The sequence below is a fragment of the Podarcis erhardii genome (assembly GCF_964252035.2).
Source record: "Podarcis erhardii genome assembly, chromosome: 1".
In the NCBI taxonomy this organism is placed as follows: Eukaryota; Metazoa; Chordata; class Lepidosauria; order Squamata; family Lacertidae; genus Podarcis; species Podarcis erhardii.
In genome coordinates this window covers 84,153,118-84,178,357 of record NC_138497.1, presented here as the reverse complement: position 1 = coordinate 84,178,357, position 25,240 = coordinate 84,153,118, and the positions used below count along the sequence as shown (strand labels likewise).

General features: G+C 44.8%; 1 protein-coding gene across 1 annotated transcript; it reads left to right on the top strand.

Moving 5' to 3' along the window:
- Nucleotides 1–2,620: 2,620 nt before the first annotated feature.
- On the top strand, nt 2,621–12,188 carry LRRC55 (leucine rich repeat containing 55). Its single transcript, XM_081852023.1, has 3 exons — nt 2,621–3,031; nt 4,167–5,819; nt 10,967–12,188. The coding sequence occupies exons 2-3, from the start codon at nt 5,150–5,152 to the stop codon at nt 11,200–11,202; spliced, it is 906 nt and encodes a 301-aa protein (XP_081708149.1). The 5' UTR covers nt 2,621–3,031; nt 4,167–5,149; the 3' UTR covers nt 11,203–12,188.
- The last annotated feature ends 13,052 nt before the right edge of the window (nt 12,189–25,240 follow it).

Here is a 25,240-nt window from a genome sequence, read left to right as displayed (position 1 = left end):
GCCTTACCTCATTCTACCTCCCTCAGTCTCTGCTGTCTCCTCTTCCCCCAGTTGTGTCATTCTTGATCTTTCCAATTCATTTCCTGTTCGCCCCAGAAGTTTCTGCTTAAATAGACCCTGGGGCTTCCTCGGCTTTTCGCTGATGCCAGCAGTCTCATTTTCTCCAGGCTGTCACAAAACTGCTGGTCCATGAAGGATAATGACAGGTACATCTTAGAGAAAGAAAAGCGGGGGGCGGGGGTGAACAAATATAGAGAAGACGGGAAGCTATAATGGTAGGGCAGAGGAAACAATGCTAACATCATATTTTAAAAGTGTGATAATACAGTTGCAATTCTAGCAAATGAAAGGACAGTATATTATTAGTTATTTAATTTTTTCTTGTATTTTTACTGCCAGGTAAGGCTCAGGACAGAAGCACTTACAAGTTTTTTGACCTCAGGTGTCAAAATAACTTGGCTGGCCTTGGATTCTGTGTATCTTTTTTTAAAAAAAAAAAGTATGATATATCATGTTATGAGTTTGGGGGAGGGGATGTAGGAATTCAGGGGTTAGAAGGAGACCCTTCTAACCCCTGAATTCTTCTAATCCCTGGATCCAGGAAGTGTTAAAATATAAGCCATGCTATCTTCCTGGTGAGGCGATCACCTGGGTGATGGGCCATTAAGAGGAACAAAGGAAAGGGGATCTGCGTGAGACAGCAAATAGGTGGAGAGGCCCCCCAACTTGTGAATAGTTAGAAGGAAAAAGCCAGAGTTTAGAGTTTGGAGTGAGCAGCAAACTGAGAACCAAGAGAGATTGCTCTGATTTCTGTTCGAGTCCAGGGCCCTGTTTGGGTGTTAATGGTGTGAACCCCTCCATCATAGGCTCAGGATACACAGTAGATATGTGTGAACAAACCATATATCCTAAAGACACCACAGTCTTCACTATGCCTCATTCCAAGGGAAACACAAACCCTGAGTATCTCCCACCACTCAGAGATTGGGGTGACATGCAGCAATATTTTTATTCTTTTCAACAAAACAAAACAGATCATTGTTGTCACACAACAATGGTACAGAGGTACACGTTCATTATCACACACACACACACACACACACACACGTGGCTATCAGAGCTGGAACTTGCATAGGTTCCATTTGCTGTTGTGCCTCATTTGCTGTTGTGCCGAAAAATATATTGAAGAGGCCTTGCAGGAGGATGTAGGCCATCTAGTCTCTAGACTCAGGGCTGAGAGCCTATTTTTGGAGATTTGTGCAGTGCTAAGTTAAACCCTGGCTGTAGCTTTACAGGCTACAAATCTCACTGGTGGCCAAACAACTGGCAAATACCATCAAGAACACTCTGTTATATCCTTCCCTCGACCTGGTGCCCTACAGATATTTTAGACTTCAACAGGAGTGGAGGAATCTGGTTGTAGACTACAACTCCCATCATCCCTGACCGTTGGCTAGGCCTGACAAGAACAGGAGCCCTACAGCATCTGAAGGGCTACAGGTTCCCCATCAATGGACTGCAAATTCCATCAACTCCAGGCAGCAAAGCCAATGTTTAGGGAAGATGGGAATTGTAGTCTAATGACATCTGGAGGGCACCAGGTTGGGAAAGACTGATCTCTGACATTTGGCAGGCTTTGTTCTCCTGAGTCATACCTGGTGAGGTTTCTAAAGTAGCTCAGGCAGAAATGCTGTGCTTCTGAGGAAGGAAATGAGGCAATATTTACCCACCGCTGTGCCTTTGTGAAGTTTAGCTGGCAAAGGATAGATCTGCATTTGTGAAGTCCGTTTCAGGTGGGAGGTCCCTTTGGAGCCTATTGGGATCTTGAAATAAAACCAATTAATATCTACCCAAGGGAGAGCTCCATACACAAAAGGAAAAGAGCAACCTCTCTCCTGGGGTTTTTACACCATCTGTCTTCCCACCAGATGCCAGCAAGAGGCAATGGGGAAAACAGACATGAAACGTCCCCCTAATAGGTGCCAAACCCCCACAGGGAAAGGAGGGAAAATAACTCCACACACACATGTGGAGAGTGTTAAATAACTAATCAAAAGCTCTGTGAAGTGGCCACAGGCCACAAAGGGAAAGCCAATATGGCTTCTGGGCAGGATGTCTGGTGCCTCAAGGTTGTTGGCGAAGAGAAGAGTTGGTCTCCAACTTAAAAGCCATCATCTGTAGGAAGAGGCAAGGAATTGCCTTCTGACCTTAGATTTATGCCCCCCTTTCTGTAGACACTCAGCTCAGTCCCCCACCCACTCCAAAGAATTATGGGAACTGTAGTTTCCTATGGGTGCTTGGAATTATAGCTCTGTGAGAGTTCCCAAGATCCTTTGAGGGGAAAATGTTCTTTAAATGTACAGTGTGTTCGCAGTCTAAGAATCCGAGTCAGCAATGAGAAGCTGCTTCCCTGGCATATCTTGTTTATTCCCAGTCTTTTCCCCCGCTCTCAATTTCCGTGTCTCTGTGTGTCCCTGTTTGCCTCCTCGTTTTCTGCCCCTGTCTGTCTCCTAGATCTCCAGCCGCCCCCGTCTGCCTGATTCTGCTTTCCCACTCCCTCCAGGATACGTGCCCCCCCCCATCTCTGGGATTCCGTGGGTGCGCTTTTTATTCTATCCTCTGTTGCTTCATCCTTCTTCTTCTTCTCTCCCCCCACCCCCATCAGCTCAGTGGGGTCTGCAGCCAGCTCTCCTGTTGCTCAGAGATGAGGAGGCAGTTGCTAAGAGACAGTGAAACGTCAGTACCTGGCCCTCAAGGGGAAAAAAGAGGGGGGTGTCGGGAGAGGGAGAAGGAGGGAAGAGGAGGTGGGGAAAGACCTGGCTGAAATGAGAGAGAGAGAGAGAGAGAGAGCGCAACAGTAGCTGCAATTCAATGAGAAGACTGTCAGAATCTCTGTCTTTTAGAGGTGCAGCTGAAAGGAAGGATGAAAGGAAGCAAGAAGCACAGTTGAATGGGAAGGAACCAGCACAGGAGTCCGCAGCACCAGAGCTGAGCTGAGCTCCAACCAAAAAACAGCCACCCTCTGCTCAGAGTAAGTGTCTCCTTTGAACAAAATAAAATTGATGATGTGACGGGGGAGAAATGAAGAGGGGGTGCCTGTGTGCTGTGCGTCTGTGGGAAAACTAAGGCTTGGGTACTCCCTGCCTTGTGTGAGCAGGGTGTGTCCAGTGGGTGAGGATGAAGGGTGCATTTGACAATGGGGTGTCATGGAGAAGAGGCGATGGGTGGAAAGAGGACATGGCAAGGATAAGTGGGGAGAGGGCAAATAGGATGTGAGCTCTGCAGGGCATCCAGGTTGTTCTTGCTGGAGGAGGAGGAGACAACAGAAAACAGAGACGGAGAGAGGGGAGAATGGCAGTGGAGAAGGAAGAAAGCTTTGGAAGGAGAGGAGTGTGGAAAGAGAGAGGCAAGAATGGAAGTGTGGTCCAAGTTAGGGAAGAGCCTCTAGGAAGTCATGCGCAGAGACTCAGGGATGAAGGAGAGGGATGGTGAGGGATGCAGGGAAATCTGAAATGCAGGCCTAGTTCTCCCAACAGAATAAAATTCAAGTGGTGTGTTTGTGTGGAGGCCCAAAGCTCCTCCGCAGCTAATGGTGGAGGAAGGAGCTATGAGTTGCCTCTCAGTAGACCTCTGTGGATGAAAGGGTGGTGCCCCGCAGCTGAGCCTGGACTAGGAAAAGAGAATGGGGGTCATCTTGACTGAGGGACAATGACCAGTTTGTGTGAAACCCAGGGGAGAGCAAAAGTAGGAGTTAGTTGCAGAGATGAGATTTGTAAGGACTTCCCCAAAGTGGAATCTAGCATTTTAATCTGATCGCTTTGGCTTTTTTTTTTTTACATGAATTTACTCCTTTGCCAAATGAGCCATGCCAAAGCTCTCCCCCACCGCTTTTCTTCTCTGCACAAAAGTCTATGGCTGCAACATCAGAAACACAGAGAGGAGGAAGCTGTGTGGAGTCCCCAGAAATATGTCAGATCAGAAATGAGGGGCTGCTGTTGCGGCTTGTGAAAAATGCATGGTGGCTGATACTGTAAAGCGAGGTGAAGGAAGAGGTGAACTGTAGTGAAGGCAACCACAAGAAGTATATGAAAGGGCTGGGGAAGCATGCAAGCTGATCAATACCATGGTTGCTGTGCCTTTGATCCTCATTGCGTTTTCATTGGCAGGTTGCACAGTCAGAGTCTTGTTGCCACCTGCTGAGAAAGAAGACCAGGCTTAAAGGACAGCATCACAACCTCTTGACCTTGGCCTTTGGGATCCTGTAGCCATTGTCACACATGGCTTCCACATCAGCACTTCAAAGTCAGAGACACCATGAATCCGTGCAGCTATGGGATTCTGTGGCTCTTTGGTAGTTCCAAACTGAGCGATGACGGCCAACCTTCTTTCCAGAGAAGAGAAACCACAGACTCCTAAGTGGCTTGTGTCCAGCCATTGTTCCTCCTCACCTTTCCTAGAGGGCCCCGCCTACACCAGGACAGCAGCACATGGGAAATTAAGCAAGGGGAGCCATTGAACCCTGCAAAAGTCACATTTTGTTTATAAATGCTCCTGTTAAAAGACACCTCAGTGACTCCAGAAGAAGACCATTTCAATGCTCGACAAGTGGAGTCACTGGAAACAACATTTATGGGCCTGATTATATATTTTTTCTGGAGTGACAGCAAACTTCTCTGAGAGGCCTATGTCTCCAGCTAACACAAGGTAAAAAAAAGGAACACATTGTCTCTTAATTCAAGCTCAAGATATGTAATGCTCAACAAACATGGGTAAAAACCACCAGCTTTATTTACACAGATTATCTCCATAGACCAAGGTGGTCACATGTGCATGTATGCAGGTAAATGTATTTCTTTCCTCTTCTTCATCCTCTTACAGTAAAAAGTTTTTTTGGCAGCTAAATAAAACTACCAGAAATCATCTGCTTCTGGCCTATTTACAGCCCTTTTTTGGCACATTGTTCTCCCATAGGCACATTGTTCTCCTCAAGAGCAGGACAAATAGGGGTTCAATGTCCTCCCTTCCTCCCAGTCAGAATGTAGCAGGCTTTCTGTATTGGTGGCTCCCATTTGCTGGGCTGCATCCCTGCCCACTGCTCTCCCCATCCTGATTGGCCTTCCCTCTGCCATGTAGCCTCTAGCTTGTCAAAATGAATGCCCACTGTGTCCAGCTGGGAGGAGAGCAGCTTGCACCCCACTGCTGCCCTGCCATGATACTGAGCCCTTTCCTTGTGGCAGCGGTGGTGGTCTTTGCCAGTGCCGTCACCGGCTGCCCGGTCTTGTGCACATGTCGCAGCCAGGTTGTGGATTGCAGTGGGCTTCGGCTCTTTTCGGTGCCACCAGACCTTCCGTTGGACACCAGGAACCTGAGCCTGGCTCACAACCGCATCGCTACCATTCCTCCTGGATACCTGACCTGCTATTCCGAGCTGAGGGTGTTGGACTTGCGGAACAACTCCCTGGTTGAGTTGCCCGCTGGACTCTTTTTGGCATCCAAGCGCCTCTCCCACTTGGACTTGAGCTACAACAACTTGACTCACCTGGTGGCTGACATGTTCCAAGAGGCCTACAACCTGGTGCACATTGACTTGAGCCACAATCCCTGGCTGAGGAAGGTGCACCCCCAGGCTTTCCGAGGCTTGGTCCAACTGCGTGACCTTGATCTCAGCTATGGGGGCCTGTCTTTCCTCAGCCTTGAAGTCCTGGAGGGTCTCACAGGCCTGGTGACTCTTCAGATTGGAGGCAATCCCTGGGTGTGTGGTTGCACCATGGAGCCACTGCTGAAGTGGTTGAGAAATAGGATCCAGCGATGCATGTCAGGTAGGTGAAATTACACTGCAGTCCAGTTGTTAGCTTCACCTTGGGGATTTCTGTCATTCTGTTCACTATTACACAACACATTGTGAACTTCTGGGTAAAATGTTGGGTCTCTGTCTCAGCTTGAAATAAAAGCAGCAGTTCTCTCAGAGAGGATAAGAAGGGCATTTTTGGATCATGGGATTTGAACCCTGTGCCTTGACTGAGTACGGCATTCTGCATTTCCCTACCTGCCATGCTAGGAAACAGTTTGTTTTACACAGTTTCCTAGGAATTATAAACCACACAATGCAAAAAAAAAGTTTAGAGACAGTTGTAAGTTTCCCCAACCATGCAGCATTTGTGTGTGTGAATTCATTAGATTTTGGTACTTTGCTGCATCTGTAGTTGCAGTTCGCGAAAACTGCTATACAGAAATTCAAATAAAGTACTTGGTTAACTAAACAGGTCACTACTCTCTTCCAAATGGCCTGTTAAAGTTACTAATCAGAATTGCTCTGCTAGAAATATTAGGCAGAGCAGGGAGGTGCTCTCCTTCTCCTAGAATATGAGTCAGGGTAAGAACATCTGGCCACTTCAGGGCTGAGCAGAAATTGCCTCTGAAACGAACAAGGCTTGTTCACACTTTGGCTTGTCCCATACCTAGAATGCATGAGTCCAAGTGGTTTTCCACTAGAACCACCCTTTCTAGGCATAGTCTGAGCAGTTTCCCCCTTGCCCCTCTCCTTTCCCAGGGAAAACCTGCTCTTTGGCTTTAAATCAGAACCAACAACAGTCCATGGAATGCTCCAACTGAGCATTAAAGAGCACCATGGGAAGAGCAAGAGGAAGTGTAGATAAGCCTTGACTGAAGGAAGCAGGGTTTTCCTTTCTCCTACTCTTTTCTGACTGTCTGGGTGATAGCTTTGTAACAAGTGGCATCAAAGTACTGTCACAGGGTCAGGACAGTGTAAGTGTGGATTATAAACATAGTCACTGGTCAGCACTCTGAGGGGACAAGGGATTCCCTAGTTTCGCCGCTCAGGACTTTGGGACATGGAAGCTGGAAAAGAGCCCCCCTGGACCTTGCATGCATGCAGAGTCCTGGGGTTTGGGGTAGTTACTCGGGGGAGTCTCCCACGACACCTAATGGCATCGCCAGATGGAGTCGAGGCAGGCAGAAAATGCCGGGAAGCTCTGCCTCAGCCAGTTCCCATTGCCATCTCCTTCTGTTAATGTTAATAGTTTGGGGCCTAGTTTATCCACACACATCTGCCTCACTTTTTTATTATTTATGGGACAAAGGTGGGGCAAAGAAGCAGGTGCAGCATGGCGGCTGCTAAAAAGTCCTGTGGCAGCTCTAACTGCACACACAAAAAGGCCTGAACCTCATCACACACAACCCGACTCTTCACATCCACTGATTTCCAAGAGCGCAGTGAGGATCACCTCCCCATGTGGCTAGAGGCAGCGGCCCAGGGTGGATAAAAATCAATAATTTTTAAAAAATCAGGTTTTTCTAAATTTAAATCGGATTTTTTTTAATTTAAAATGGATTTATTTATTTTTTAAAATTTGATTTTTAAAATAAAATGCTTTTTGGAGGAAAAATCTTTCTGAAGATAGTTTTCTACACAGTCTAAGCCTTTAAAAAAAAAGTTTAATCACATCAGTTAACAAGCATGGATGCATATGCTATAATGTTATTGTTTTAGTTAAATAAATTGTTTAAGTTGTTATTAAGGAAATGATGATTTTTCTCCTTCTGATAAAGTACAGCAGAAAAGTTGTCCAAATATAAACAGTTAACATATTAAACCTCACAATAATTTCATAATTATCAGTCTGTGTATTTCTAAGAGTATAACCAAATCAGGAATTTTTGATATAACTGTAAAAACTACTCTGAAAAATTATTATTCCAAAAATGAAACCTTCATCTGGTTGTACATATTAAGATTATACCAGCAAGAATTAGTCTTTCTGTAAAAAAAATGATTTAAATCAAGTCTTACTGACTCATGATTTAAATCGTGATTTAAATCGTGATTTAAATTGATTTGATTTAAATCAAATCCACCCTGGTTAGATCCATTGCACAGAGAGCTTTTAAGGAGCAAAGAGACAGATGAATGAGCCCTTTGGTACCTGGAGGCTGGCAGTGGCAATGCTCACTTCACCATATAATTGGAGGCCACTGACAACCAGATTTCCACACAATAATGCCACCATGTGTGGAGCTGCCTAGTGACTGCCACCATGCTGCAAATGGCCTTTCAGAAGCACACCGAGGCTTTCTGCTCATTAAAGCCGAGATTTTGTCAGAGCTAGAAGGGAATGAGATGTGCTGTACAAGCTGCCCTTGTGACGTGTCATCACGCTGCTCTGCTCTCCCTGCGTCCTTGTAGTGACAGATCCCCAGCTCGCATTGGGAATCATAAATCAGCATCCTCTCCCACTCTCTATTGATTTTTTTCTACCCTCCCTGACATTAGTCCTTTCCTGACCTTCTTGCTTATCTCACGAGCTGCAAGCGAGGGGACCTGGAGACAGGAAATCCTGCCCTTGCGGAGCCAGAAGAAGGCAGTCCTGCTTTAGCAATCATTCTCATCTCCTTGGAGCATCAATTCTATTTACATTTCCCAGCCATCTCTGTGATTGATGCATAGCAGACAATGACGGAGAAGGATGCCATCCATCTCCAGCTTTGGCAGTGATGCACGGGGTGGCTGTTGGTTTTCTGATTTGGTGCCCTCATCCAATTGTGCACCTTCTTATAGTTTCTTAAGATGGCAAGTCTAAACTTCCCAGTGAGTTTTCATTAGTGCTTAACATTCAGGTAGTGGTTACCCTCTGCAAAGCTCGGTTCCGCTAGTCCAAACTGACTCTTTGCTGCTGAATCAGAGCAAACGTCTGTTGGCTTTTTCAAGGATTGACAAATTGCCTGCAGACAGCAAAGGCAGGCAGATGGAGCCTGAGAAAGTTCTGACAAAGTACCTTCTTGGGCTCCACCTATCTGCACCTTTGAGGAAGCCCCACACCACTTCAGCTAATGCGAGCCAGAGTGGTATTGGGGGGTGGGAGACTTCCTGTCCCCCAGCTGAGCAGTTCAGTGAAGCCTCTCTGCCCCTCTGACTCTCCTGAGCCAGAGTGGCATGGAGGCTTGCTCAGTAGAGCTGGGCAATATATCTTGGTTTCCCTAAGGTGGGGAGGAAGAAGCAGCTGAGAAACATTCCAGACATTGTGATATATCATTATATATCACAATGATCTCTACCCCCATCTCATTCTAATTTGTAACACAGACTATAAGACAGCCTTCTGCATCTTAGTGACCTCTGTTCTGGTTGCAGTGCAGTCATACCTTGGATCTCAAACGCCTTGGCCCCTGGATGATGGAAACTCAGAAGTGAGTGTTCTGGTTTTTGAATGTTCTTTAGAAAGCCGAATGTCTGACAGGGCTTCCAAGGCTTCCGATTGGCTGCAGGAGCTTCCTGCAGCCAATCAGAAGCCATGCTTTGGTTTCCAAACATTTTGGAAGTCAAACTGACTTCCATAGCAGATTCCATTCAACTTTCAAGGAACGGCTGTATTTAGTTGCTGAAAACCAGATATCGCCTAGCCCTACTCCCCACCAGATACACGCATGTAGGACCAATCTATGCTGGTGAGTTATAATGTTATAAATGTGTTATAAAATGTGACAGCAGGGGGTGCTGTACAGCAGTCAATAGAAAATTTCATTGAGAGCTATATAACGTTTTTTCCTAGTGTTTTTTTAGATCAGTGTAGATCCAGTCGTAGTCTCCCTGAACAAAGAAACATTGTTTATCAGGGAGAATATCAGTGTGCAGCCCTTCTCCCTGGCATTCTAGTTGTCTATGAACAAGGAGGATTTTGGTTTTGTTTTGCTTTTTTCTGATGGGGGAGCATTCAGAAATGTGACACACACACCTCTCCCGTCTGGCATGTTATAAGCCATGAAAAAAAACGCTTCACAGTGTGATTCTACTGCAGGTGTAAATTGGTTTTCTTGCAGCAGCTTTCTCCAACCTGGTGTTCTCTGAAAGTTTTGGATTATGGCTTCCTAGCATCCTCAACCAGAACAGAGGTCACTAAGATGCAGAAGGCTGTCTTATAGTCTGTGTTACAAATTAGAATGAGATGGGGGTAGAGATCATAGACTGGTGATGGGGTAGAAGAAAGAAAATTGAAGAATGGTTAAGGTGAGCCCAGTTGTTATTTCTTGAAAGCATCTACCTAATTTAATCTGGTGTGTGATACAATCCCTAATAGTTATGTTCTACTTCCCCTGTCAGGGGCAATGATGCTTCTGAATACCAGTTAATAATAATAACAATAATAAGCATCAATAATAAGGGGGGGCTGGGAGTATCTTCAGGGGTAGATAGGAAGAGGCACTTGCACACATATGGGGTGGAATAGCAAACAACACTGAAACTGGGGTATTAAAAAGAGACTAAAGTAGCTGTTTGTATATGTCAGGGGGTAATGTGAATTGAGAGGTTACTGTGCATAACAACCACTCATTGTGCACATTTACCAGACCTCATGGGAAATGTGCATTTAATCTCTCCATGAATGGATAGTTGTACACATTTCCTGGTCAATGTACATAATCTCCTGTAGGTCTTGGAGAGTGTTGACTGAATTTTGCACAATCTCTGGCTGTTGTTGTTGTTGTTACTCTCATTGTGCATAATCTCCCAACAGACCTTGGGGATAGCTGTGTTTTGATTTACCTATTGTTTCAGGAATTCCACACTGAATTCATCCTGCATCCCTAATTACAGCTAGAAGTCTGGGTGTTCATAGAACATACCTTGTCATGAAAACGTTTGAGAATTTATTGCCACCTGCCTCTTGGTTCTTAAGAGTCATTGGTAGAGCATCTGCTTTGCATTATTTGCACGTAGGACTATGATTGTCCCCTGCCTCACAAAACCCTGGAGAGCTGTTGCCTGTCAGTTTTGACATCATGGAACTAGATGGACAAAGATCTAATTTCCTATCTTCCTGTAGGCAGCTTCCTATAATTTCTGATGAGACCAGAGAGGCATGGGTTGGGAAAGGAGGAGAAATGGCGCTCTTCTCTGGGTGTTGCTCTGTGTTTGTGGGTGCTGGCATGACCTTCTTGGTTCTTGTTGCAGATACTGAGTTGGCGGAGTGCCGGGAGCCACCCGAAGTGGAAGGAGCCCCTTTGTTTTCACTGACGGAGGAGAGCTTCAAGGCCTGCCACCTGACCTTGACACTGGATGACTATCTCTTCATTGCCTTTGTGGGCTTTGTCGTCTCCATTGCTTCTGTGGCCACCAATTTCCTGCTGGGCATCACTGCCAATTGCTGCCACCGCTGGAGCAAGGCGAGTGAGGATGAGGAGATGTAGCCACACGGCCTGCTCCTTCCTGCTGCTCCTGCGCCACCCACTGCCAGGGGGGAGCCAAGGGCTATCAAGTTCAGGGAAAGCGAAGTGACTTGTCTTTTCCCTGGTGTGCCATTTCCTTGGGCCTACCCCCCAACCACCAACCCCTGTACAAGAGCAGCAGACTGCCGCTCACCAATCTTTCTGAGGGCTCATTCAGACTTCCTTTCATGCTGTGCTTCTAGGCACAATCCACACTTGTAAGAGCTGTGTCCAAGTGCTCCCGCCACTGAAAACCCGCTCTGAACCAGAGCAAATGGCAATCTGCGGAAAATCTGTATTGCCAATTCAGGCAACCAACCAACCGAATTCTCCAGCCTGTGCTTGAAGAGCAGGTTTTCAGGGGGGGGGGAGAGAGAGTGCTTGGACATAGCACTCTAAAGTGCAGACCTCTGCCTAGAAAGCACAGGGTGAAAGGTAAGTGGGACTGAGCCCTTACTAGGTACGGGGGATGGGGCCAGCCAGGGTAGGGAGACTGAAGCGTGCCTTGTACAATCCTCTTCGCACTGGAAACCGCCAGCAAGCCATGTCCTGGAAAACGACTGAAAGACATTGATAGACACTCAAACCATTCGCCATCCTTTGCTTTCCTCATCTCTCATGCCTTGTTGCACCTTTCTCAGTCAATGCCTTGAATGCACGGCTGTAGCATAAACACACTTTTGCACACGCACATCACACTGACTGGCCTGGAAAAATCAAAGGTTTCCTCTTTGGAGGTCTGAAGCGCTCTGTTTCTCGAACTATCCCATGCCATCATTTCATACATTCTTTCCCAAGCATGAAAGAACTGTGTTTTTAAAACCATTTTTAACAAGTCCCAGTGGCCCAGTCTCTCAATCTATTCTTATTTGCAGCAGTGCCATCAAGCTCCCCAAGCAGATTTTGGAGACCCCCAAAAATATGAGGGCCAGAGAACCCACCTCAGATAAAACTACTTTCCAGTCCAACTGCTAATCATTTAGCATAGATGGTGCTATGATTTATACAAGTGTCTCCTGCTTTTGTGACTGGCTCCTTGAAAGCTGTATATGGCTTTTTGTTTAGGTAGCCTTTCGTGGAGTCCTTCCCCTGAGAAGAATCTCCCTCTATAGGTGGCCCACAGAGAATCACTATATCACAGGAGGGGAAACCTTAAAACAAGTTCCCTTGCCAGTAGTGTTTAGCTCAGAAGGGAGGAGACAGTGCACAGTCTAGCCAAGTTGGTCTGAAGTGTACATGGCTGAGGTTAGACCGAGGCTATAGACCGGAGCCGATGATATTGGCAGACTCCCTTTGAAATTAAACATGAATGGAAAAAATATAGGCTACAAAGGGGAAACCCAAAGCTGCCAATGCTAAAACTTTTCTGGAGAAATATGTTTTTAATGGGGATAACGTGGTAAGATCTTGCCCAAGGAGTGAAGGGCTGCCTTGTTTTTTGAAACATGTAAGGATATGATATATTATGGTTTGCAAATCCTCCCTAGTATCTGCAGAACTGTTTTAGACTAATTTGACGAGGGTGCCAAACATTCCTGATTGCAGATTCCTATTACCCCAGAAGGAATGAGTGTTCAAGCACTTTAAGGGTGCTTCCAGACTTGTTTCTTGAACATTTGTCCTTCCTAATTTGTTTGCAGGGAGATTAGATGCCGCTGGCAATTTATTAATTCTGATTTGTTCGCAGGGAGGTTAGACAACGTTGGGGGGGGGGGGAAACCAGTCGACTAGAATTATGCAACCTGAATTTGCCAGTATGTGATTGAATCCCACCCTAAAATAGCAGCCTGTTTGTCCCTGGTTTGAGAGTTGTTGTTTTGTTGTTGCACTCAAAGCTCGGGCAGCAGGTGGTGCTACAAGTCAGGGCTGAAAGCAGCGAGGCACAGTCCAAGTGAGGGGGAGCTTGGAAGGACTTGTGAAGCTGAGTTCTGCTGGAGACTGCTTGTTTCTATTGATCACAACCAACTATTCTGGAGGGAAGAAAGTTTGCATTGGAAGGGAAGGTGACTCTGGCCAAAGCCATCTGATTCTCACGGCCCTTTGCTGTCTCCATTCATTCAGCATCCCCCAGAACATTTTCATCTGCCGTTATCCTTGCAAAGCCACCAAGGTGCGAGCAAAGGGGCAAATTCATATGGGAGTATAAAAAGAGGCAATGCATTTCCCAGGTCACATAGGAAGCCTATGTCAGGGGCGGGATTCAAATTGAATTCATCTCAACTTCAACCATTACATACACAGTCTTCAGTCTGCAAATCCGCCTCCTATAAATTGGTCTGAAGACCAGACGAATGCAGCCAAGGACCTTCATTGATGACTGCGCATCATTGTTCCCATCCAGACTCGCCGTGCCAAGGCTCATAGCAACAAAGCCGGACATGAGGATTCCAATGCCTAGCTGGCGTGTTAAACTATAAGACCACAGCCAATGTTCCCCGCTGGGGAACCACCTTATAAAGCCTATAACTATCTCTTAGAGATTTCTGTGTGCGCTGAGCATAGCTAACGTATTTTGAAACTTGTACTTTTTTTAGGTTTTGCATAGAAATAGGACCAAACAAGATACTGAACGCTGCAGGGATGGGGGGATTGGAGAGAGGAGGGTGGGAGGAGAGAGCACTTCCACTGTTCTCACCCAGTCTCACCCAAATCAGGAAGACAGCAGGTAAAACTGTCCTTAAAGGGCAGGATCTTTTCAGAGTGCACTCACATAACCATCATTTCTTCATGTGCCATGCTAGGATCTTTCCCCCTCAAACACTCCATGGTGAGATCAGCTTGGAGTTGAGTGTTTTCACCAACCGCAGCTGATCTTTTCATTCTTTAGGGTGAGGCAACCTGCATCAGGCAGAGGATGTCAGGCAGCAAGTTGTCAATCATTTATATGGATGGTGATGATCAATTCGACTATGAGGGAAGCACTTCAGTGTTCAGCTTCAGACATCAGAACGTGTTGGACTATCTCTGACACTGTTATAGATTCAGGAAACCTAAGAAATCGTCACATGCCCTTCACAAAAATCACATTTTCACACTGATCTCACTACCAAGTGATGGGGAGCACTGTGATGGGGGGGGGGTGATATCAAATGACCCTAAATGTTTGCCTTTATGTGATTTTCAGGATCTGGAAACTGGTTTATTCAGGGCTAAATTCTGATAGGCCTTCATTTGCGAGCTAGAATGGCATTATTGTTCCCATACCCTGTAGTGAATTGCCTGTATTTAGCTGTCATGAACTGCAGGGGACTATTTCAAGGTGCGCTTAAGGATCTCAGCCCCACTGCAGTTTTTTATTGGTATTGGCTTGGTTGTCCCTCTGATGGCCACACTGAGAAAATGGGCTTTCACTCCAGAGTTGCAGAAAATAGAACAACATCCGCAGACAGCCATGGCTAAGGGCAGCTCTCATTTTCATACTGAAAGTTCATGCCACCCTAGTGAAAAAATTATTTGGAGATCTTTCCAACAGAAAAAAAAGCAACATAGGTCTGCTCTAGTTAAAAACAACTACTACTACTACTACTACTACTACTACTACTACTACTACATAGAATGACATCTGGTACTTCTTTTTTTCTATTATGTATATTGAGAATAATGTCTGCTGGCCTGTGATAAGTAGGTTCCTCTCTTTCTTGTAGTTTTGCACAGCAATGCAAAACAGTAGATCTCATTCATCCCAGCAAGACTGACTTGATTTTTGTCCAACCTTTCCAAAACTCATTAAAATAACAAGCATCATTTATACATCAGGATGCCTTTCAGGCTGCGTCTTGGTTTTTGATTGCATTGACATAGTTGGTTCCGGTTTAAAGAGGATCGATGTGGTTTACCAGAGAGAGAGATCGAGAGAGATCATAATCCAGCGCTTGTTTGGGGGAAGTCAGAGGCTGGCAATGACCAAAAGGGCGTTTTGATAACCTGAGCAGAAGTTCAGCAGCAGTTCAGCTAGTGAGAAGGAGGTCATATGATTGACACGCTCACGTCACGCCTCCAACCACATTTACCGTCCCATTGCATAGTCACTAAAAGTGGGTCAGGTGCAGAGCAATAAATGTTGGTCTCAGCACAGATCCTCATGTCCATCTGCATCAAGCAAAATGTCCCAGATATAGAGCAGGAACCAACATCAATTCACAACCTTTTGCAATTCAGCTCACATGGGGCAGTTATGTAATCAGTGTGGAGCTGACCAGCAGCTTTTTGCTGGTGTAGGCATAGCTGTGTGAGAATATATTTTCTGGAAAGAAACCTAGTTTGATACCCTGATCCCAGAGGCTGGGAATCCACTTCCCAGGTCTGCTTCTAAATTAAAGATATGAGTACTCTTTTGTGTCAAGTCTGGATCTGAGAAAAGAGGTTGTGGAATCAATTAGTGCAGAAATATACAAGGAGAATAAGCTTTGCCATGCCTTCTGAGCTAGTTTCATGTATTATCCTTCTCTCTTTGCATTCAGCATACTGTATTTCTTCAGACACAGGGATCATTGAAAGATGATTTTGTGTTTTTTAGATATCCAGCAAAAAGCAACAACTGAGCATTTATGTATCCTAATTGAGTGGGACATAAATGCTTCTGCTTGTAAGCTGAGCACATTTTGCTGGTGCATCTCTTAAGGCTGGCTTCCCTCAAATTGGTGCTAAAGAGCAGGTTTTCCTAGGGAAAACCAGTAGGATAAAAGCAAAATTGCCTAGAAAGGTTCCAAGCGTCGAAAGCACAGGACAACTGCTTTCTGGGGTGCTTTCTAGGCCCAGAACAAACAGAAGTGTGGACAAGCCCTGTGTCTTACTAACACATGCTGTCTTCTCTCTTTTCTCCAAATATTTCACTTTTTGCTTTTGAAAGATTTGAGAATGTCATGAGACATAAAGTTGTCAAATAAAAAAAAATCCAAAAGCAAAACAGCCCACTTCAGAATTGCATCATCTCATCCATAAATATACCCTGTCAGGCTCTATGTAACCTTGTAATATGTTTTAAGGAATTTCAGAGCTAAGTCTTTGGAGCTTTGTGAACCAACAGCATCTGTTCTCCAAAGATAAGCAGAACTGAGCTGTCTGTTCAACGAAGATATGTGGAGAACTTACAGGGCTTCACTGAACATTTAAAACTAAGATCTAATTTGCATATCATTATATATATTCAAAATTCGCTATGCAACTCTGAGGGCATAGTCCAATCATCGGTAATGTTATTTGAATTATGGCCAAGCCAGGATTCCGTAGCCCAGAATCTGACTATCACCAGTGCTTTTTTCTTTTCTTTTCTTTTCTTTAGAAAAAGAGGTGCTGGAGCTCACCATTAACGTCTCCCTTGCTCTGCTAGAACGGCAATGGCACCCACCTGAGAGGTGCCAAAGCTGAGCTCAGATGATCTCTGGTTGAAAGAAAGCTTTGACTATCACAATTACATTTTGGTGCAATTCCAAAAATTTACATTCGCAGGATAGTTTTGAAACTGAAAGTATGGACAAAATTGGTCTGGGCACTTCTTTCCCCTCCGTCAAACTCTATGAACCTGATATTGCCTCTTTTTGTTGGCGATTCAGAGAGCATTGTTAACTGAGAGATAGGATCAAACATCCCTTTACATTCAAAGCATCTGGCACGGGCACAACCTGTGGCAGGAAGAAGTTCAAGATCACCAAGATCTGAAAGTGGAAAAGGAACAGAAGCCATGCATGAGAACTTGGAAAGTTTGGAAGCAAAAGTCATAGAAATGTTTGTATGTGTGCGCAAGCATGCGTGCGCACGCCAAAGTGTCAAAGTAGTAAGACCCCTATGTTAAAAATTACAGCGTGAGCTGAGCCAATTTCCTATAAGCTATGCAGGGACATTTAAAGCAAACCATAGGTAAGTAGAAGGAAGTACTAATTCCGTACTCTCTCATGAAAGCCACAGATTATCTCCAGTGTCAGAGGCAATATGCCAGTTGCTGAAGATCTGGAGAAGGAGAAGGCTATGGCTCTCATCCCCTGTTGGAGGGCTTCAGAGATGCATTTGGTTGGCCGCTATGAGAAGTATGGTTAGTCACTATGAGAATGCTGGACAAGATGGGACTTTAGTGTGATCCAGCAGGGCTTTTCATATGTTCTCTCCATCTCTCCCCCCCCCCTCCTCTTTCTCCCCCTCCCTCCCTCCCTCTCTGTTATGCACACATGCACACCCATCATTCAAAAACTGCTCCTCTTTAACCAATGCAACACTGATCCACTAGGGGGGGACCTGCTAGGGGAAAATTGGGTGGGGTGGGTATGCTACAGACTGACTAAAGGTTCATCACAAACATCCTCCCACCTGCCAGTGTTGCACTTGGAATACTCCCACCCCAAATTCTAGAAAATCAGTGCAGCTCATATTGGTGTAGCGCAAAGATTGTGCAATCTTAGCAGCCGATTTGATCCTCAGCTGGTGGATTAAAAGAGGAAATTCAATTTATTTATTTATTTATTTATAAATATTTATTAAGGTTTTTTTTATATATAAAAGAAATGCACAAATAATAAACAACATTAGTTATATCATAACAAAATCTCATAACTTCTTTGGACTTCCTCACGTCTCCTGCTCCCACTTACATCGTTGAAAAATTTTTTCAAGCAAATTATCATCTTGTTTACAATCTTATTTCCACTCATTTAAATATAATCTAACAATTCTCCAAAAGGTTTATGTTTTCCTTAATCTCACTTATCATCAAATTCCAGTCTAATTTAGTGGTGGTCAATTATTTTATGATCAAGCATCCTTCTTAACATTCAACCAAATTACAATATTTTTGTAAATAAATCTTAAATTTCTTCCAATCTTCTTCAATCCTTTCTTCTCCCAGGTCTCGGATTCTGCCAGTCATCTCCACCAATTGCATATAGTCCATCAGCTGCATCTGCCACTCTTCCAGTGTGGGTAGATCTTGAGTTTTCCAGTTCTTAGCGATGAGTATCCTTGCTGCCGTTGTTGCATACATAAAAAATGTTCGGCCCTTCTTTAACACCTTCTGGCCGACAATACCCAGGAGGAAGGCTTCTGGTTTCTTAGTGAAGGTATACTTAAATACCTTTTTCAACTCATTATATATCATTTCCCAGAAGGCCTTCACTTTAGGGCAAGTCCACCAGAGGTGAAAGAATGTTCCTTCATTTTCTTTACATTTCCAACATTTATTATCAGACAAATGGTATATTTTGGCAAGTTTAACTGGGGTCATGTACCATCTGTATATCATTTTCATTACATTTTCCTTCAGAGCATTACATGCGGTGAAGTTCAGCCCAGTGGTCCATAACCTTTCCCAGTCCTCAAACATAATGTTATGCCCAATGTCCTGTGCCCACTTTATCATAGCCGATTTAACCATTTAGTCTTGTGTGTTCCATTTTAACAGCAAGTTATACATTCTTGATAATACCTTAGTCTTTGGTTCTAACAATTCTGTTTCCAACTTCGATTTCTCCACCTGGAACCCTAACTTTTTATCATTTTTAAAGACTTCTTTAATCTGAGCGTAATGTAACCAGTCTCGCACTTTATCCTTCATTTTCTCCAAACTCTGCAATTTCCAATTGTCTCCATCTTTTTCTAATATTTCCCAATATTTTGGCCATTTGGCCTCCATATTGGGTCTTTTTCGGGCCTTAGCTTCCAGAGGGGAAAGCCACCTCGGAGTTTTGTTTTCCAATAAGTCTTTGTATTTTGTCCAGACGTTGAATACTGCTTTCCTGACAATATGGTTTTTAAAGGCCTTATTGATCTTAACTTTGTCATACCATAGGTATGCATGCCAACCAAAAGCATTGTTAAAACCTTCCAGATCCAATACATCAGTGTCTTCGAGAAGTAGCCAGTCTTTTAGCCAGCAGAAAGCTGCGGCTTCATAGTACAGCTTTAAGTCTGGCAGGGCAAAGCCCCCTAAAAGAGGAAATTCAATTTAAAGCACACACACACACACAAACACACACACACGTTTTCTCATGTTATCCATGAAGGAGTAGGGTTGCCTAAGATCCAGGATAAAGCACCTCCTTTCGGAAATCCCCCCCCCCCACGACGTCAATTCTGCCTTTGAAATCCCAGTAATGTCTGGGAAAATCTGAACATATGGCAGGCCTAGGAAGATGCCATAGAGTGAACGCTTACACATTTCAACCAGCAAACAAATTCCAGTCAGATTTCTGGAACATTTTCAAGTCAGGCAGCCTGATTAAAATAATGGATGGACTGATCCCCAACCACCATACAAGTTTTTGAGGGGAGGGATCAACATAATTGCTCTATATCCAGCAAATGCAAAGGGACTCAGGATTTCCACTGCTCACAAGAGATATCCTGGGCATTTCAATAGAAGGAGATGCAACTTTGCAAGCCAAGTTTGGCCCCTCTATTGCATGGGGACCTCATAAGAACTTAAGAAAAGCCCTTAGAAAGGAACCCATTCCTGAAGGGGCTTCATGTGCACATCATAGCACACAAGGAACTCTGGAGGTGAGGAATTAACTTGCACTTCAATCTTTTTTTGTATCATTTTGTCTTACAGTTTTTAAACAGTTAAATAGGTGCATCTATAACATTTTCACGGGTATTCACAACTGTTTTGGGGCAAAATCAACGAGCATTCAAAACACAAGCAACTAAAAGTTCAGAGTCTAGCACTTTTGTTTGGCAACAAGTAATTCCAAAAGCAGATAACATTTTAGCATGAACTAAAACTTTCACAAGGGACAGTATTTTCTTTTTTTAAATCTTGTAAAAATCTTGTGTTTTGTGATACTTCCTCTTAAGAGTATCTTGAGCTATCTCTCATGATGTTCTGCTTCCTCTTCATGAGGCTTTCCTTCCTATTTTCATTCTCCTTCCCTTTTGGTGGCTCTGTTCCATCTCTCTCTCTCTCTCTCTCTCTCTCTCACACACACACACACACACACACAGAGAGAGAGAGAGAGAGAGAGAGAGAGAGAGAGAGAAATGGTTGCACAAAGTAAGGTGAATTAAAACATGGACATGTTTTCCAGAATAAATTGAAACATTCTTAATTGTTTCTCTGTAGACCTAGAGATTCATGTAGTTTTTAAATCTATGTAGATTCAATATATAGATGTAGATTTGGTGGCTGCATATTATTATTTCCCATACCTCTTTTGAAACTCATGAATGCACAACTTGTGGCCAACTAAGCCAAATTCAGCCCATCTATTGTGGTGTGTTCATGCCTGGCAAACCCCATGTGGATCCCATGCTGGCAAAATCAAAGGAAAGGACAGCCAGCCACATGTTTCAGGGACCCTGTTCTCCTTGTCATTCATTGTTTTATGTATCCTGTTGAGGCCTTCCCCCCCCCCCCACCAATGACAATACAGCATTATCTCTTACTTGACTGGAACACCCAGTGAGTGCTTTTCATGTGCGAGTGGGTCATCAAAGATCAAATACCGCCGATAGCTGACACCTCAAATAATGACACTTGTCAGTGGGGTCCATTCTCATGTTCATCTCGGAGTCATCGAGTGACGAGGAGTCAAGCAATGTGTATTCATGTGTGAGTGTACACTGAGCTTGGCATCTTTACGAGGAGTCCTGAATGACAGTGTCATGGGTTGCAGGGTGTCTGTGTCAAGTCTGCTTTTCTGTTTATATCTGTGCAACAGTGTTTTTGGAGACTACCAGCCTGCCCGTCCATTCAACCTGGGTGGTCATAACTTTGAGCACAATGCCTGCATCATGCATATGCAGCCGTTCCTGCGAACTCGCAGCCTTGTGGTCTTCTGTGAGCAAGAGGATGTTCAAAGAAGCGAATGCCTACAGGGATGTGGCAGATTTTTCCTTGCTGTACATGTGCCTTCCTGCTCACACAGGGTCCCGGTGGCCAGACGGAAAGAAAAGTCCTTCTGTAGCTATAAAGGGAAAAAACAAAAAGCCACATGCAGTCTGGAGAGTGCATTAGGAGTGTTTTCCCTGGTTCTTTCTCCCGATCACACTTCCTGTTATTCTTCAGCACAGCTTTGAGAAGAGCCTCGCTAGATCAGGCCAAAGGCCCATCTAGCCAAGCATCCTGGTCTCTCAGGGGCCAACTGCATGTCTATGGGAAGCTGGCAAGGAAGACCTGAGTACACCAGCACCCTCTCCACTTGTGAATCCCAGCCCACCTCAAAAGGAACTAGATGGGTTAGCATGGTTGATGCTGCCATTGGTGCAAAAAGTCAGCCTCAAAATTCCTAAAGTTTCGTCTGGAAATTTTCATCAGTTTTCACTCAGGGGTTAATTTGGGGGTTCTTGTGAAGATTCCCTTTCACAATAGAAAATAAAACAGGAAAGGGATGTATAAAGTTTGCTTTCCTCATAACTTGGGGGGGGGACACACACAATAACCTCTCTTCCTAGTGTCTTTAATTTCCCACTATTCTCTGATGGCTATATTATCTTATGAATGTACCCATCGCATGCAGACAGGTTTATATTCCAGCACATTTTGAAAAGTCTTTCGGAAAACTAAAAATGTGAAGTATACAAACCTAACCACATTAGAATATTTGTGCAACGACAACAATCTGACCACAGCAGAAATGAAGGAAAAGTCTCCACTCTACTTGTCAAAAATGCTTTTGTACGAATTTTTGTCTATTTTTGATAGTTATTTGTCTGTTGGTTATGCACTTGCACACCTCTTAAGAGCTAGTAGCCAAATTTTCCATCATGGTTCCTGAGATTAAGGAGCAGGCCTTCATCTATGTTTGGATACAACTGGACAACATTTTGATTCAAGGTTGTGGACTGAACTTTTCGAAACTGCACTGAGTTTTACTCCTGATTTCAAAACTGCACAGATTTGGGGGTTTTGTATAATTCCCATGCAATGTGAGGTACAAGGACTGCTGGTGCTCTTTTTGCAACTGGAGAGCACATATGCTTAACACGGGCAAAGGTTTGTCCCCTTATGCTTTACTGAAAGAAAAGAACCATTTCTCCCAATATCATGTCTGCAACAAAAAGAACCATTTCAGGAACTACAATAGTAACAAGCAAATAATGCCACCTAAATCGCAATGAATGTAAAGATCAATAATGAAAACGTACTCCTTTTCTCTGGCTCTTTTATTTGGAGAGCACAGCGAACAAACACTCAACACAGAAAAGTGTAGAGTGCAGGACAATGTGAAATCAGAGCCATAACCCAGAAAATGGTCCCAAAATACACTTGAAAACAAAAATAGTACATTTTCAATTAATCATTCATCAGTGAAACATACCGATTGAGAGGCCTCGTTTCAAGCCATCAAACCACATTAGTCTGGGTTCTAAGATAAAGTTGAGCAAGTTCATGAAGGGAAAGTTTCCTGTCTGTTCCTTCTTCCTGTGACCCCCAAAATGCATATCTGTTGATTCCAAGAGGACATCTTGAAAAATGTATCATGAGGAGGCTGTGGATGGAGTATCTGCTTCTGGCAGAAGGGAAGAATCGCCTGAAATTGGGCAAGGGGTTGTGGGCTTTTGAAGCGTAAAAACGGACTGGATACTTTGAACTAAGTCTGGAGAGACCCAAGTTCAAATCCCCACTCAGCCATGAAGTTCACCAAAGTCACCTTAGGCCATTCCCCACCTCTCAACCTAATCTACCTCACAGGGTTGTTGAGAGGATAAAAAGTGGGGGAAGAACCATGTGTGCCGCCAATGAGCGAGCCTTGGAGGGGCTGTATTGCTGACCTGCCTTCCCAGACCTGCCTTCCCAGAACTTGCTGAGAGGCATAGATGCCAACTCCTTGGGGCCCTGGATGCCAGAGCACCCTCAGAATTCCCCATGAAGGGGCTGGGCACTCACAGATTTTGGTGCCAGGGCCATGCACATTGCGTGGCACCTATGGTCCTGAGCACCCACAGTCGTGGGGACAAGTTGGCACTTCTGCTGAGAGAGAGGGGCAAGGCAGTGGGAGCTCAGCATGGTGTGGGCACAGCATGGACACAGCATGGACACAGTGGCAGGAGACTGCCTCTGTTGCTGTGCCCACATCACTGACTGCTCCACTTTTCCCTAGTCGGTCCTATGGGCATCCACAGGCTAAGATTTTTCATATTAAAGACGCTGGGTAATTCAGGGTAGGAGCCAGGCGTGTGGAGAGCGACTGGTTTCTATTTTAAAGTTTCCTTCTAATGTGGACTCAAAACAGCATTTGAACATTAGCAGGAGTCAGAGGTCACTGCAAACATTGTGTATTTGGAGGCCACAAGTCTCAGAGGTCAAACAGCAGCTGGCACTCATGTCCTGGCGGAGATTACCTTACGAAGGCTTGCCTTGCCCTGCTTTCTTCCCCAAGGACCAACAATATATCTTATATCATCCCCAGATGCATTGTGCTGGCAACAGATTCCATTCACATCTCCTCGGCTCATTCATCTGCATCAGACCTTTCTAATTGTGAAGCTAAAGGTGGATTTTGGCCGGAAAACTTGAGGAAGTAACAGAAGTGAAGGCAAACAAAACTTACTGGGGGCGGGAGCTTAGGTCACTGTGCCATCTATTCTCAAGTGTCTTTTCAATTCTAGGCTAGTCGTCCTGAATCTCCGTTTAAATATTGCACTGGATTAATTAGTCAATGTTAATTACTATTAGGCTTACATTTGTCCACCCTGCAACACTTCTAACTGCACTAGTATATGCCACCCTGATTGTCTTCTAGAAAATGCTGGGAACCAAAGGGTTGGTCTAGCTGTGAATACCTGTCTTTGCTCGCACGACCCACTTACAAGGCAAATGCATATAATTTTTTCCAAGACTACTTGTACATAGCAATATTCATTAAGGGTAGGCATGCTGACCTACCTCCAAGATAGGGTTGCCATATCTCAAAAAGTGAAAGTCCGGACACAAAAGTTGTTGAACGTTTTTTGGCAAAGTTGTTGAGCTTCAAGATTATTGCAATAATGTATGTCAAGTACATTGAGAGGAAGTGTGGCAAAGTGGTCAGAGTGCTGATCATCTCTCAGCCCGCCCTACCTTATGGGGTTGTTGTGAATATGACACGGCCGTCGCATATGCAGACGGCTTCCATTGACCTGAACAACTGCATCCTCGTGTGGATGGGAATGGAGGGCACACCTGCAAGCCCACTCCCAAAGTCTTTGCACATGTCCCCAACCATCCTTACATTGCCCAAGGAAATCTGGAAGAGGTTTCTGCCTGTGCTTGCTGGAATGGGAGTAGCCTCCTTTGCACAACCAGGGACCTTGCTTTGTCAGGTGATCAGATCACAAAGAGGGTTCTTCTACTCACATTTAATCAAACCCTAGTAGAAACTCCCACATAACACAGGGGCAAAGAGGGCAATGCTCCTGAAGACATCTGAAGTGGAGTGGATGCCCCTGTCTCTACCCACACTTTCAGCATTTGCGCCTGCTCTGAATCTGAAATACCATCACGCACTTCAAGGGAGGTAGGAAAGGAGATCCATATTTCAGTTGCTGCTAGACCACCCCAACTCAGGTGATCAGTAACATGTTGCCGGGGGGGGGAGGACAAAACAAGTGGCCAATTTCCCTAATTGCATATGCTAATCCATACAGATCTAGAAATAATTTCTATTTATTATTTAAATAAAAAAGTAAGTCCTGTCTTACTATCTAGTGGCAAAGCTTCATGCTCCAGCACCAGGGGACGGAAAGCAGGCAGGGGCGGGGCTTGCACACATCCTGGGGGCGTGGGGCGTGTCCTGGGCATGTGGGGGCAGGGCTTGCACACATCCTGCAGGGGCATGGCTCCCAGCGTGGGCGGGGGAGCAGCTGCAATGGCACCCCAGCGGGATCGTGGTGCCAGGGGCAATGCGCTCCCCCCGCACTCCTCTTCCTCTGCCAGTGTTACTAACTTTTTAAGAGTTATTTGAGACGGGCAGCAAGGCTATAGAAAGAGGTGGTACAGTGAACTTTCGAAAAGCTTTCAACAAGGTAGCTCACCAAAGACTCCTGAGTAAAAGGACTCAGTCACCCACACTTTCCTTTATCCCTTGATTTCTTCCATTTGTCCCATGATTTCTGG

Excerpts from the sequence above, each read along its gene's own strand:
- LRRC55 (XM_081852023.1), top strand. The coding sequence starts at position 5,150 with ATGAATGCCCACTGTGTCCAGCTGGGAGGAGAGCAGCTTGCACCCCAC. Across the intron at positions 5,820-10,966 it reads GATCCAGCGATGCATGTCAG|ATACTGAGTTGGCGGAGTGC; the intron begins GTAGGTGAAATT and ends TTCTTGTTGCAG.